At 40.9% G+C, this 15,305-nt stretch overlaps 1 protein-coding gene across 11 annotated transcripts in view; it reads left to right on the top strand.

The window, feature by feature from the left end:
• Window positions 1–15,305, top strand: part of obscnb (obscurin, cytoskeletal calmodulin and titin-interacting RhoGEF b) — a 61,169-nt gene that overhangs the window by 37,336 nt on the left and 8,528 nt on the right. For 6 of the 11 annotated variants that reach the window (XM_030403045.1, XM_030403049.1, XM_030403050.1 and 3 more), the window contains 22 exons: window positions 1,024–1,290; window positions 2,808–3,086; window positions 3,574–3,831; window positions 4,102–4,368; window positions 4,607–4,879; window positions 7,420–7,686; window positions 7,885–8,160; window positions 8,279–8,551; window positions 8,739–9,029; window positions 9,571–9,600; window positions 9,788–11,113; window positions 11,284–11,565; window positions 12,076–12,157; window positions 12,249–12,370; window positions 12,485–12,682; window positions 12,782–12,814; window positions 12,906–13,004; window positions 13,104–13,322; window positions 13,427–13,460; window positions 13,563–13,615; window positions 13,726–13,824; window positions 15,086–15,142. In XM_030403045.1, the coding sequence (XP_030258905.1) occupies window positions 1,024–1,290; window positions 2,808–3,086; window positions 3,574–3,831; window positions 4,102–4,368; window positions 4,607–4,879; window positions 7,420–7,686; window positions 7,885–8,160; window positions 8,279–8,551; window positions 8,739–9,029; window positions 9,571–9,600; window positions 9,788–11,113; window positions 11,284–11,565; window positions 12,076–12,157; window positions 12,249–12,370; window positions 12,485–12,682; window positions 12,782–12,814; window positions 12,906–13,004; window positions 13,104–13,322; window positions 13,427–13,460; window positions 13,563–13,615; window positions 13,726–13,824; window positions 15,086–15,142 (5,085 nt within the window). The remainder of the gene's footprint in view (window positions 1–1,023; window positions 1,291–2,807; window positions 3,087–3,573; window positions 3,832–4,101; window positions 4,369–4,606; window positions 4,880–7,419; window positions 7,687–7,884; window positions 8,161–8,278; window positions 8,552–8,738; window positions 9,030–9,570; window positions 9,601–9,787; window positions 11,114–11,283; window positions 11,566–12,075; window positions 12,158–12,248; window positions 12,371–12,484; window positions 12,683–12,781; window positions 12,815–12,905; window positions 13,005–13,103; window positions 13,323–13,426; window positions 13,461–13,562; window positions 13,616–13,725; window positions 13,825–15,085; window positions 15,143–15,305) is intronic. The other 5 variants (XM_030403056.1, XM_030403055.1, XM_030403057.1 and 2 more) reach the window with 3 other exon arrangements.

The raw sequence follows: 15,305 nt of genomic DNA, 5'->3' as shown, positions 1-15,305 counted from the left end.
TGCATTTTATTACTTGGGACGAGAATAAGTATTTGACTTTTTGCTTCTCTTGTATCATTTAGAATTCTTATATCATTTCTCTATATCTTTTTCCTTGTGGGACACCTATCCTCCATCTTTCCTTCTTTAGAAGCATCCCAGAACATGGATGCTTCTGATTTCTCCCTTTGTATTTGAACTCTTTCCACTTTATACTGACTTATATCCACTCATCTCACTTTCGTATTTGTGTAAGATCTGCACCTTACTGCATATTCAGTCATTTCTCTACAATATTTGCATGTTTATTCTTCTTTCCATTGAACTAACATTTCCCCATTAATTTTCTGTGTAATGTTCATATCACATACTAGTCATTTCAATCAATTTGTTTACTTGAAAACATGTTGTTTGCACTGTACACTTGATTTTAAAATAACTTGACACACAACATCAAAATGTACTGCTGTGTTGGACCACGTCACGTTATTCAGCCATTGAAGTTCTGTTGTTTAAGTGGTGAAAAGACGACGCAGTCACAACTTTCCAGATTAGAGCCCTCCTGGAAAACTCTCTGCTGCATGTCATCCCCCGTCCTCTCTTATTTTCTGCCACTTCTATTTTCCTCCCTCTAGTAATAGGCGGGAAAATCCTCTACAAAAAATAAACTTTTTTTTATACTTCAGATTTTCAAAAGTGCATTTGTATTTTATTTTTCGCACTCTTGAATGCTCTGTGTTGCTTTATGTTGCTCACAGACACAATCATTTGTTCATGGCATTATTCATTAAATGAATTGCTGTTTTTTCTGATTCGATCTATCAGTGTTTCACCGCAGACTTTGAAATGGACTAAATGTAGATAAACTTTGCAAGGACTTAACAGTTATTTTCATGCTCTGTTTTAAGCTTCTCAGTGGTATGGAAAATGTAGAATTGTGAGTATAGAATTGTCGCCTATGATTCAGTGTGTTAAGTGATGAAGGGGTTTACCCGGGACAATTTTTAAATCAGTCGTCCTAATTAATAATGGTCTTTCTGGCAGCCGCACCTGTACTATTCAAAAAGGAGCTGGAAATTCAAGAGGCCACTGAAGGAGAAAAGGCCACCTTGTCCTGTGAGACGTCAAGCGCGGACTGCAAGGTGACCTGGCTGAAGGGCTCAACTGTACTGACCCATGGGGAGAAGTATAGCATGGAGCAGAGAGCTACCATTCAAACCCTAGTCGTACACAAGCTGAATGTGAAGGATAGTGGAGAATACACCTGTGATACAGGGGACAAGAGAAGTACTGCTACCCTGACCGTGAAAGGTAACAGAGCACACCTTTATCTCATCTATGTCTCTTGTCTCTTCTTGTCTTCAACCTTCCTGAAGTTCATTTTACATTCATCCATCTCATTATCAATTACCGGATCATATCTTCTACTCAGCATCTATTTCTCTTTGAATTGACTGTCCTCGAGTTAGAAGTGTGATGTCTTAGCTGGCATGCAGTTTGACTTTTAATTATCTGCTGGCTGCACTTTTTTATTCTTGTAACTTCTGCCTTAAAGGGATAGTTCGGGTTTTTTTATATGAATCTGTATGGCATCCCCGTCAGCAGTGTCGTGCATCAACACTGACTTACCCCCGACAGTGTCCTGTGCACCGAGTTCTTGCCCGGTTTTGGTGCTGACGAAAGTAGTCCGGCAAGTTGTCTGGGGTCATGAAAATAAAGCCTTTTTCTTCTCAAAACAAATGTGTTCAAAAGAGTGATACATTTGCATCACAAAACCATTGTCCACGAAAAAGTCAGACCTCATAATCGCTTGCCGCTATTTTCTCTCGATTCGTATCACCGCGCGCTGCCGCCAGCTGACAGCCGCGCACGAATCCAACACTTGTTTGGCAGTGTTTTACGTGCTCGGACCAACGACCACAGCGACGCGAGAGAGCTAACGTGAGAGCTAGCTAGCAATAAGTTTATAAGCTTATATAAGCTATATGCACCACCATTTGTCTGTCAACCGGTCTCTCACAGCTCCAGCTGTAGCTCCAGCTTCAACTTGTACCCCTTCTCTGTCCCTCCTCTCTCTCTCTGCCCGTTCTAACTCCATCTGGCGAATTTCGGCATCAGTGTATTCGGGTTCATAAAGATACCCCCTTGGCTCTGTGCTAAAGTCGAAGTCTTCATGATCGTCGGTGTCGTAGTCAGACATGTTAACTTTCTGAGCAGTAAACACAGTGAAACAGGCTGGCAGCAGCACGCAGTGATCAAATCGAGAGAAAATAGCACCAAGCGATTATGAGGTCTGATTTTTTTTTGGACAACGGTTTTGTGATGCAAATGAATCACTCTTTTGAACCCATTTGTTTTGAGAAGAAAAAGGCTTTATTTTCATGACCCCAGACAACTTGCCGGACTACTTTCGTCAGCACCAAAACCGGGCATGAACTCGGCGCACAGGACACTGTCAGGGGTAAGTCAGTGTTGATGCACGACACTGCTGACGGGGATGCCATACAGATTCATATCAAAAAACCCGAACTATCCCTTTAATATGTTTTGTGAGTCATCAGATTACATATTGGATTAAGGTTTGCTCGATTTGTAGTATTTGGTGTAGTTTAGTTTAGTGTTTTCTTTACATTCTAGTACTACTGTAGATTGACTGTTAAGTCAAGACTGGCACGTGCTAACACCCATGAACCTGTGATCAAAGTTGTGGCATGAAGTATTAAGTAAGTATGCAACTGATTCCTCATGGCTCCACCTTCTTACTGATGCCATCTGGAAGCTCTGCCGAGATGTGATCACTGACCTCCCATCATCCCATTTACCCTCAGAGCATGTGCGCATCATCCGAGAACTCTGCGATACAACTGTGACCACTGGGCAGGATGCTGTCCTTGAGGTTGAATTGTCACATGCAGGAGTGACAAACGGGGAATGGTGGCTTGGAGACAACAACCTCCAAAATAACGATCTCAATCAGATGAGCAGCCAAGGCAGAGTGCACCGTTTGGTCCTGAAGATGGTGACCACTGATGAATCTGGGGACGTTGCCTTTGTAGTGGGGGAAGAGAAGAGTGTGGCCTGTCTTCTGGTGGAGGAGAAACCCAAAGGTAAAGGAGATGACATGGTCGCTGGAGATTTTTGCTCCCCATATCCATCTCCATCGACCAGCGAACAGCTTTGTTTTGGCACATGGAAACTTGCTGGCACCATCATCTTCAACATCCTAACTTTCAGACGTGTTTTCCATTCTTTGCATTTAATGTTTGCTTAAAAAAGAAATGCTATTAAAGTGCTAACACAAATATTGTAACAAAAGGAGATAAACTATTTAACAATTTAGATTTGTGTTCTCAAAGATAAATATTCAATACTGAATTTGTCAAATTTTGCAGTTTTTAATTGATAATTTCAGATCTTTATTCGCCATGATGTAAAAATTTGTGATAGCATATAACTGTCACTGCATGCATGCATGCGTTTTTTTTAAAAGCTTTGATATTATTCATGCCAGGGCTGTAAGAAAAGGGAAAAGAAAAAGATTGCCTATCAATTCTGCAATTATTAAACCTAGTTTCGGGTTTCTCATATTTACAGTGCTAATTCTAGAGAAGCCACACAACACTGTGGCATTAGAAGGCGAAACTGTCACTCTGGCCTGCACCATCTCTGATCCCAAAGCCACTATCACCTGGATCAGAAACACCGTGCCTATCAGAGCAGGTCTCAAGTATGACCTGAAGAACAACGGAGCGTTCCACCAGCTTTGCATCCACAACCTGGCGCCTGAAGACTCAGGAACATATACCTGTGACACTGGAGATGCACAGTGTGATGTCACCTTGACTGTGGAAGGTAAAGAATGATGCCACCTCTAAAAAAAAATAAAAATAAATCAGTTTCCTGATCAGATTCCAAAAAGTGGACCAAGATACGATTGAAATGAACAGCCGAAATATTCGTGAACTTCCACGTCTCTCAACCACACACCCAGTCTGGCATCACTGCATCAACAAAATCTTTGTCTAGAATCCCTAAGAGATGTTTGTCTTGTCATCTCAACTTTCTGATGCCAAACTTTCCAATTCAACATCTGATGCCTTTCACATTTTGAATTTTCACCAGGTGCCCCAGTGTTCTTTCGCAAAGAGCTCAAGAACCAGGATACCATGGAGGGTAATGATATTACCCTGGACTGTGAGCTGTCTAAGCCAGGTGTTCGTGTTGAGTGGAGGAAAGGAGGCATGGTACTCGAGTCTGGTAGGAAGTATGAGATGAGGCAGGAAGGGTGCGTTCAAGAGCTCTGTATACGGAACCTGGAGCCTGAAGACAGTGGCTACTACACCTGTGATGCAGGAGACCAGCTCACTACAGCTTCTTTGGTAGTGCAAGGTAGCCAATCTCAATACTTTTGCGTTTGTCCTGAAGTTTAAGGCTGATTAGTTACATTTTAATTGCATTCTACAATTTATTCTTACACATAGAATAGTAGGTTTGAGTAAGACTAAGCCTTTATACACTTTAATGTTTGCATGGTGTTTGTCTGTCTTGTATATGTGGCTGTGCTGTGTTGATATAATGCTTAAGCAAATTATACGCTCAGTGTATGCATATGTGTATTTTTCAACAGTGAAAGAAGTCTTCATTGTGTGTGATCTTAAGACCACTGACGTCTTTGTTGGGGAATGGGCAACCTTCTCCTGCCAGCTGTCCGGCAGGGCACCAGGCAATGTGCAGTGGTGGCTGGATGGCAACTTGCTGGACAACAGCCCCTTTAGTGAGATAGGGCTGAGCCAGGGCCACATCCACACACTCACCTTAAAGAACTTGGCCACAGATGACTCTGGAACCGTCATGTTCAAAGCTGGCAGTTTAACATCAGCAGCCAAGCTCTTAGTCAAAGGTATCGCGTTTTGAAGACAATGACTGCAGACTGAGATAAGCAGTATCTCCGTCTTCTTTTTAGGCCCTGCAGAAATATAATCTTACATTTCAGATCTGCCAAACACAATATTTGCATTTTAATTTCAAAGTTGTATTATTGTCACAACAATATACAGTTCATCTAATGGCAATGTTATCATTTAAATAAATCTGTGGCAATTCTCCTTGAAAAATAAGAGTGAATATACCTTGAATTATAATGCTTTCTGCAGGGTCCCTTAAAAGGTTTGAAGTTCATGAATAGATTCGTAGTGGATATTTTTATATTTCAGTGCTTCATCATGCATGAGCAGCATTGTTTCTCATTTCATCGACAATAACATTGACAGTAGAGAGTTCCATGCTGTATGCTTTGATATAACCAAAACATACAACTGGGTGCAGCATCACAGCAAAGAATCATTAGAGTAGGGCAGAAAAACCTCAAGAGGCATTTATCTTATTAGGCAAGTATTATTTAGGCTCATTTTATTCCTTCTCCTCTTTTGGAATTCTTCCTGAGCGCTGTATGTTACGCTGCTGAAATGATGAATCAATGATAATCACGATTATATTTAAAACTTTTAAGATCACTCATCACAGAGACCGTTCATCCATCTTTGGAAAGATGGATTGATTGAAGTTCCACTTTTAAAAACTGCCTCTATTTTTGAGTTGTAAAGCTTCCTCTAATTTTACAAATCTTATCATGAAAATAATATGTGATGTGTTATCAAGATATGTGTATTTGTATTTAATTGGAAACAGTGGTTGTCACCTCAAAGCAAAAATATTCTGGGTTCGAACCTGCAGGCCTGTGAACCTGTGACATTAGCATTTTCTTCTTCTGTGCCGGATGGTCCAGTTCAGAGACATTCTGTCTTCTATCTTCCATGCAGGTTAGAGTAATTGGTGACTCTAAATTGCCTGTGTCTGTTAATGTGAGATTGAATGGTTGTGTGCCTTTGTAAGATGGGAGTGGGTCCAGCTCTTGATGAAGTATAGATGACTTACGATGACAAGTGTATAAGTGATAGTGTATGTTAAGATATTGTTAAATGTAAAATATGCAAGAATTTTACTTTAAAGCATTTTAAAAATTGACAAAGTTTAGCTATAGAATTTTAAAAAATTGCAGTTTTTACATATGTATTGTGTTGAAGAGATATCTACTGAAGTTAGCATGCTAACCAGTGAGCCCTGGCAGTCCAAGGCTTTTATGCTAGCAGTGTAAACACTCCGAGCTCCCAGTCCAGGCATACTGGAGCAAAATAATGGGACCACTAGCTACAAGGCTGCATTTACTCTGGCAATATGCTGCCCCCTATTTGTTTTGACTATGAATTAAACAGGTGGTTAATTCTTACAAACTGCACCTTTAAAATACACATCAACTATTCAACAACCATGGCTAGACTTGGTAAGAATCTGCTACTGTTGCTGGCTAATCTGTGCTAGCACTGTAAGCAATCACACACGAGCATAAAATGACAATTCATTCATTCATTGTTTCTTCTGTATAGTTTTTGTTTCTGTAAGCAGATTCAAGGCGAACAAGTTTTGAGGCAACTAAATGACCAGTCCATATTCAAACTATATACTTAAACTCACTTTGTGTGCTCATTCAGCAGTTTTTCTAATGGCAGGGTAAATTTGGTAGCTAACATGGTGTTGCTGCTTGTTCACTGATTTCTCTGATGTCTCCCTGCTATTTAGCAAATTCCTTTCCAATATATATGAAATAATGTCCTTTGGTTCATACAAATAACTTCGTACTGCTACCTCTTAAGTCGTTGTTTGAGAACGTGCACTCATAAATTGCCAAGTGGAACCCGTCAGGTTGAATGGTAGAAGCAAAAGCATAATCGTGATTATTGTCTGGTTAAAGATGCAGCTGTAAGTATACTTGTCTCTTGATAATATAAATGATGAATGATATAGATTGATGGATTGGATTCAGTGGATAACAGAGTAGGCTTGGTTGTGATGATGTTAAGGTTTTATCCAAGAGAGTAGTTGAACCACTGAATAGTGACAGCAAAAATCTTGTGTTTGGAAAGTGCTGCTCCACCCATCCATGTAGGCTGGTTGCTGTTTAATAACCTCCACTATCCCATCCCACTAAGCCATGCCCCTAACCTCCGAGCACTAAAACCTCTAACACCAACACCTACTATATGAGTTTGGCATTTCTGTCCACTTATTAGCCCTCCTCTCTCATCAGCCTTTGAGTGTCACCATTACCCTGAACCTTGGCGGTTGGGCTTTTTGACCCCCTATCCATTTGGTGAACTCATACAGTTCTCACAGTAGACATTGAAATACACATTACCATTGCACATACAATTTGCACTTGACAATCCACATAAACATAATATTATAACTTACATATGAGCACCACAGCAACATGCTTTTGGGGGTTATAAAGCCCACATGTCATTCGGCATGTCTGGCTCTTATCCTTATATTTTATGGCCAAGCCCTGACCCTTTGACCCCTGACCCCTGACCCCAACCTCAGATCCCATAGTTGAAGTGGTGAGCGACATGGAGGACCTTCGGGTGGTCGAAAACCAACCGGCTGAGTTCATCTGCCAGTTCTCAAGGCCTGTCAAGGCTCAGTGGAAGAAAGATGGGCATCCATTGCAGCCTGATGGCCGAAGGGTGGTAGTGGAGCAGGACTGGAATGTGGCTCGGTTGTACATTAGCCGCGTGTCCGCTGAGGACAGGGGCAGTTACTCCTGTGAAGCGCAGGGTACCTGTGTGGTCGCTTCACTTCATGTGGAAGGTGAGCTTCCCTCCACATGGAAAGAGGACCAACCTTGTGGGAGTCTCCTCATCTCCGTCATATCTTACAGTTCTGTGGCCAGATAATCTGATCAGTTGATGATTGTCACAGTGTTTTGACTTTAATATTGTGTTCCTCTTAAAATCTTGCTTGATTGTGCTCTCTTTCTTTCTTCATCTTTCCATATTTTTTCTGCAGCCAAACCCATTAACATTGTCCAGGGCCTGGAGAATGTAGAGACCTTTGATGGAGGTGAAGCTCTGTTTGAGTGCGCCCTCTCTCGTCCTGAGAGCAAAGATTGCCACTGGCTACTTGACGGGAAACCAGTGAAGGAATCCCCCAATGCTGAGATTGTGACATTTGAGAGTGGTCGTCGTCATTTGCTCCTACTGAAAGAGTTGCGTACTAAAGACAGTTGCACAGTAACCTTCAAAGCTGGCACAGCATCCACATCTGCCCAACTCTCTGTCAAAGGTGAGTCAGAATGAATGCACCAAGATTCAGAGCATTATCTTTACTGAATTATACTTGGTAGTATGATACATTTGAATGGACAAAGTTTTAAGTTGAATTCTTTCGATTTTCTCATAAGGCTGGCAACTAGACATTGTGAATGGTCTGGAGGACAAGGTGGCTGCAGTGGGAGATAAGGTTGAGTTTTGTGTTGAGCTCACCGAGCCAGTCCCTTCGACAGAAGTAGCCTGGTATGCTAATGGAGTTGAGATCAAGTCCAGTGACCTATGGGCTATGAGGGCTGATGGCTGCTCTTATCGCCTTGTCCTGAGACAGGCACCTCTTTTGCCACAGCAGGAAATTACATTTGCTGCTAGAGATGCCCTCTCTTTGGCCAAGCTCACTATCATCAGTAAGTGTTTGACAAATAAGTTTTTTGTAATCTTTCACTGATTTTATGTTCATCTTAAGGAATTCAGGTTTTAGATTTCAAATGTTAAAAGTACTATTTAGAGAAGATCAGTAAATGGACTCCATGTACCATTGCAGTTTAATTGTTCATAAAAGCATTTAACTCCTGCTTCTTTCCATCCCAACAGCTGTACCTGATCCTCCAGAGGACCCAGAGGTCCTCAGTAAGACTAAACAGTCTGTCAGCCTCTCTTGGTTCACTCCTCTACACGATGGAGGGAGTCCGATTTTGGGCTACAGGGTGGAGATGCGGCTGGTAGACAGTGCCCTCTGGCTCCCATGTCACTCTGAACCTGTGTGCAACACTGAATTTGTGGTTGAAAAACTGACCCCAGGGAGTTGCTACAGGTTTAGGGTGGCGGCCATCAACAGAGCTGGGACCGGAGAGCCTGTTGAGTTGCCTCAGACTGTGCAGCTTGGTGAGTAGATGTGTGATTTAGTCATGAAATAGTGAAATTGGGTGTACATCCTTGTTTGTTAGGGCATTTTACTCATTATGGCTTTAAAGTACATTGTTGTGCCATTATTTACATAAAAATATAAGACTTTTTATATATTTGATGGGGTCATATTTAGACAGTGAGAACAGACAATTACACCTTTGTCATTATCTGTACCCGTACCTTTAGTTAAACTTAAACTGGGTGGGACAAAATTTTGATTTACATTAAATTGAATAATGATTAAATGTTAATTTAAGCATGAAATTGATAAGTGTTTATTAGAAGTAGCTATATTAATTATTTTTTAGAAAACTACTAACAAAACAACCTCAGAATTTGTGCATTTTTTATTTTTATAAACTTGAATAGAAAAACTTAAGTCAGCTATAGATCGCTCAACCCTAATAGACAGCTACAAATGTGTTCCTAAATGTTCTCTCAAGTGGTGTGATAATAGCATTTAGATGTTTTGAAACTGCCATGTGATATGTGCATTTGTTTTGTCATTGCTGCACAGAGGCAGCCACGAAGCCACTAGTTTCCCCAGGTAAGACAGTTTGTTGGATGTTTTTTTTTTTTTTTTTTTAACTGTTTTTGAAGCCTTTAAGAATTTCCATCATGTGATGTTGGAAAAAGTAGAGTTTTAATTGTCAGAGTCTAGCACAATTTAATGGCTTTTGTTTTTAAGCTTTAAAAAAAACATGGTAACATTGAAAACTCCATTGTCATTATAGGTCTTGATGCAAAACAGGTAGAGGCTGAAAAACTTGGTCAGCCTAGTCTTCCTCCAGAAGCTGCTGAAGAAGGGGATATCCATGACTTATGGGAGGAATCAGCAAAGAAGCGGCGCATGAGTCGAGAGCCCACTCTTGACTCCATCACTGAACAACCTGACGATGACGGCAAAAGTAGTCAAAAGAAAACAGGACAGAAGGAATCAGAGGAAGTGGAAGTAAAATCAGGACAGAAGGAGCAGGCTATTGTCGCAAAGAAGCATACAGAGATCACCAGTTCCGAGGATGAGTCTGTTTCTGGGGGTCCATCTCTCGTATCCTACCTCAAGAAGAGCAGCAAGACTTCTGTCACAGCCACCAACGAGGCAGGGACTATGTCCACTGATAGGTTCTTTAAGCTTTTCCAGATGACAGAGGAGAAGACGGTGCAGCAGACTGAAGTAAAAACAACCACGATTCAGCAGACAGATGAAAAACAGGTGACTACACAGGAGACTGAAATCAAAGATATCAATAAAGAAGATGAGCCTGAGCTCAGAGAAGCTGCCATTAAAATTCAAGCTGCCTTCAAGGGTTACAAAGCCCGCAGAGACATGCGTCCTGTCTTTAAAGAGACCTTCAAAGACCAGACCAAAGAACCTAATGGCACCATACATCTTGAATGTGTGGCAGAAGGGAAACCTGATAAGGTGAGGTGGCTGAAGGATGGAGAACCACTGACGGATGGCAAGCACCACCATATTGATATCTATAATGATGGTACTTGCTCACTGGTCATCACTGCCATCACCACAAAGGATACTGGGGTTTACACTTGTGAAGTCACCAACAAGTTCGGAGTGTCATCGCACAGTGGTAAGATCACAGTAGGAACAGAGAGAGAATCATCTGGACGACGACCATTGACGGTGGGTTACAGCGCCGACAGTGAGGCTGAGAGCTCCTCGGGAAGTGAGATGGACGAATCACTAAGGCAGGCTAGCAGACGTCTCCGGCGCCTGCTGCGCACACGTCTCCCACCAGATGTTGAGGAAGAACCATTTGTCAGCGCGGATGAAGGAGACCTGCGTCCTCCAGATCCCCACTCTTACCGTGAAGATGACACTTACATATACATTCGCTTTAACTCACGGGGAGAGGCTGAGGTGGCCTCAAAGAGGTTCCAGGAGATGTTCACAATCCATGGGGTTCCTGTGGAGACTACCATCCTGGACGCAGGGCACCTTAAAGTGGAGCTGCGAATTAGGAAGATGGGCTACACTCAAGATGGAACACAGACCCCCACACAAGAAAGACAGCCTCCTGCATTCATGGCTGGAGCTCAGGGTAAGAAGCATTGAGACTTTTACCATTTTGTATACATTTTAGGTTGACAATATCATGTACATTTACCGGATTCAGGTTTCTGCTCTGTTGTATGCTTATTACTGTCCTTATTAATTGAATCCAACCAGTAAAACTTTTAGATTTTCCGACTATTTGCTCTTGTTACCCAGCTGCCCCAGTCTTCCTGACAGAGCTACGAAGTCAGGATGTTCCAGACGGCTATCCAGTCAGCTTTGACTGTGTTGTGATTGGCAAGCCCCCTCCCACCGTTCGCTGGTATAAGGATGGCAAGCTGCTGGAGGAGAATGACCATTACATGATCAATGAAGACCAGGAGGGCTGCCACCAACTCATCATTACCACTGTGCTGCCTACTGACATGGGTGTCTATCGTTGCACAGCTGAAAACAGCAGCGGCATCACAGCCACTAAGGCTGAACTCAGGGTCGATCGTGAGTAGTTATATGCTGCCTACACATTTGTTTTACAAATATGTTTGAGTACCTTGGCTTGAGTAATTACTACATTTTTTCTGATTGATAGCCTATGTAACTGTAGCATTGTTACACATATCTGTTGGCAGCTGTATTTATTGGACAATGTTTTTGTTTCGTAGTGCATTTTTCCTGAGTTTGTGGGTAACATCTTGAGATATTTCCAACATAGTTAACATAATCTCAGGAAAGTGTTGTCAGTCCTTTAAATGTAATATTTTTTATCTATATTTAGCTATTATTAATACAATTTAAAAAAGACAAAAAAAGACAAATTCAGAGTGGTCAAAAGGGTCCACACATTGGGGGTGAAATACAAAAGCGACCTGGAAACACTGGTGTACAAATTTGATTGCTTTGAAAGCTCAAACTGGTTCTCACAAGGCTAACAAAACTATGCATGTAAACATTGACACACGTTGTCCCTGATTTCACTGTGTGATGCTGTACATCAATCTTTTCTTACAGTGTCTTGCAGCTCAGATTACGACACTGCTGCTGATGCCACTGAGACATCTTCCTATGTCAGTGCCAAGGGCTACATGTCCAGGTGAATTTAATATAAACTGTAATGTTTAAAATTATATATAATTGATGATTATGTTTTATCATATTAATAATATTCTGTTCTTCTCGTGCAGGGAAACTGAGACATTTGAGTCCGTAGCTGAAGATGATCAACTACCACAAGTTGTGGAGGAGCTTCATGATGTTCATGTCTGTCCAGGTTCACCTCTTGCTAAGATGCAGCTTAAAGTAAAGGGTGAGGTTATCAACCAATATAAAAATGTACCTCATTTGAGGCAGTCAGCAGCTGATTGCAACAGTCTTATACATGTGACTTTAGAATGTTGTTGAAATACTCTTTGTCCTCCAGGATTCCCAAAACCCAGAGTATACTGGTTCAAAGACAGCCACCCTCTGCGACCCTCAGACAGGATTATGTTGATAGCAGAGAGAGAGGATCATGGTGTGAAGATCCTGGAGGTGAAGAGAGAGGATATGGGGGAGTACTCTGCCTACATCAGCAATGCGGCTGGTTCTGCTTACTCCTCTGCTCGGCTGATAGTTCTGAGTATGTATGCAATTGTCTGAATTATTACCTTCACAAAAAGCACGATTACAAATATCAGAGCTAAGATTTTTTCAGATAAACAACTACTTTTTTAAACAGGTCCAGGGGAGATTATGCCACAAGATAAAAGAGGTAATTTATCCTACAAACTTGGTGCAGGTGCAACTACTTTAGATTATATGATAGTGAATTATAACTGTGCTTTTGTTTTTCCTCCACACAGACCCCAAAGAGCACCTGGTGCCACCTCGCTTCCTTGAGCGGTTCAGCAACAGGAAGGTGAAACAAGGAGCCAGCATCACTCTGTCTGTCAAAGTAGAAGGTTTGTTTACTGTTTACTGTGATTGTTTTAACATCTTTCAACACCTCCAGTAATCTGAGGACATCCAAAAATCCTCAATACTTCCCATTACTTTTTCAGGGTCTCCAACTCCTATGGTCTCCTGGCTAAAGGAGGAATCAATGGAGGATGTCCTGTGGATCAAGCCTGATACCAAGGGATACAAAATGGCAAGCTCAGGTCGCCAGCACAGCCTCATATTGATGGACGTGGGCACAGAATACACTGGCGCCTACACCTGCATTGCCACAAATAGTGCAGGGCAGTCAATCTGCACTGCACACCTCGAGGTTGATGAGAGTAAGGAAAGCGAAGACATCAAGGCACCTTATATTAAAATTATATACATAAAATTATTTCTGGGTTTGATTGTAACTGTATATGTTTTTTCCCCTTCCCCCCAGCACCACAACCAAAGAAAGAGACCAAAGCATCAGAGTAAGTTTTTCTTTGAGATTTGAGTTTCAGTGTGTGTTATATACAGTACATTTTGAATTTATGCTAATATATTTCAAAAATTCTGCATTTTATTTTCCTCAGGGTTCTTGGGATTACAATTAGTCCTCCAGAAGGGGAGGCCAGAGGAGGACATGGTGAGATTTTTTAAAATATATATATTGTCCATATTTACAGTGATACAAATTATTTGTAGAAATTAATTCTGCAATAATTGTGGTGTTCTTTATTCTTTGCGTGCCTTAAGAGGGTAAAATCCCATACCTAGGGGAAGTAGGTACAGAGGAATTCCTCATGAAACTCACCTCCCAGATCACTGAAATGGTATCAGCCAAGTTTACTCAAGGTAAGTGTATGTCATGGACCACTTTGTATGTGCGATTACATATTCAATCAATACGTTTGATTTTAATTTGAAAGACATTTATTAGTTAGAGTTTTCAGTACTTTCAACTAGAAATACTGAGCAATGTAAGAATATGTCAGGGGGGCATAAAGAAAGAGTTCACTTAACAGTTGATTATATTTTTGGTGTTTAAATAAATGTGATCAGGTTTTTTTAGTCTGGGTTAAACCAAGATAAAGCATTGATTAGTTGTTCAATAATTAGGTGAAATTGAGTATGTGTTAAGATTTAATACAGCAGTAATTCACTTTGACTATGGACAAAAGCCACAGGAAGATTGGAAACTTCAGTACCACCGATGGGAAGTTGACTGCAGTGTTGATTTTGACAGCAATTTTTGTCACTTTTAGTTTGGACTTCATCTGAATCTACTGTAGAGCTTACGATATTTAGTCAACTAAAACTAGATAACCTAAAACAACTCAGATGGCCATTTGACAAAAACTAAATCAGCGTTTTCTGTCAAAATAAACACTGCTGCATGTACAACTAATATCCAGCACTGGGTAACACTGGTGAATAGAACCACAGATTGTTTTATTCAGTGTGAAAATATTAATTATGTCGCCATCACACATGCAGCAAGCTAACTATGACCAGATAACACACTGTCTTGGATTAACATGTAGTGGACACATTCACCCAGAGAAAGTCCCTTTAAAATCATTAATTTGAACATGGTCACCGAGTGTTATCTGTGTTTGTTAATAAAAACCCTGCAGGTTGCCTGTCCCCTTGCTAAATTAGATCAAGTAATAGTTTTCTGATACTGCATTTGAAACACGAATGGCTTCGCTATTTGCTAATGCTTAAGATGCTAAAAGTATGCAAACAATCCACAGATTATGTTGGATACAGAGCTTCTGTTGTAAATGTTTTGTTACATGTTCGTCTGTTTTGGTTGTATTTTAGTGAATTCATTCGGATTATTCAAGAATTGTGAAAGTGTGGTTTAGTGAATGTTTAGGTACTTCAATTCTTGAATAAGAATTCACTTTCCAGTAGATGTGAGTTTGACACCAAACTTTACAAAGGGGTGCTTAACTCCTGCTTGTTTTCCAGCATGTTTTGCTGTATCCTTGAATTTGACTGAAAAGCTCTCATTGTTTCATACAGACATAATTTCTTCACCACTTTTACATCCATCAGTTTAGCAACCCAACCGATTAAATGCTCATCCAATCATGAATTTGTTATTCAGACAGCTTACAGAATCACGAAGTGCTCCAGTGGATGAAATCTTGGCCCAAAACTACGAGTATGTATCCCAAGTGCTTCAGCTTCACAATTAATATACATTTTTCCCTTTAGATATTTTTCTCGTGTGGGATAACTTCGCAGATGACTAGTAGGACATTTCTTTTTACATACAGGAAGAAACATGTATTATATATTAAGATGCAGTCACAACAGTTTTCTCT

This window comes from Sparus aurata, chromosome 21 (genome assembly GCF_900880675.1).
Source record: "Sparus aurata chromosome 21, fSpaAur1.1, whole genome shotgun sequence".
Lineage (NCBI taxonomy): Eukaryota > Metazoa > Chordata > Actinopteri > Spariformes > Sparidae > Sparus > Sparus aurata.
This window is presented reverse-complemented; position numbering and strand designations above follow the sequence as displayed.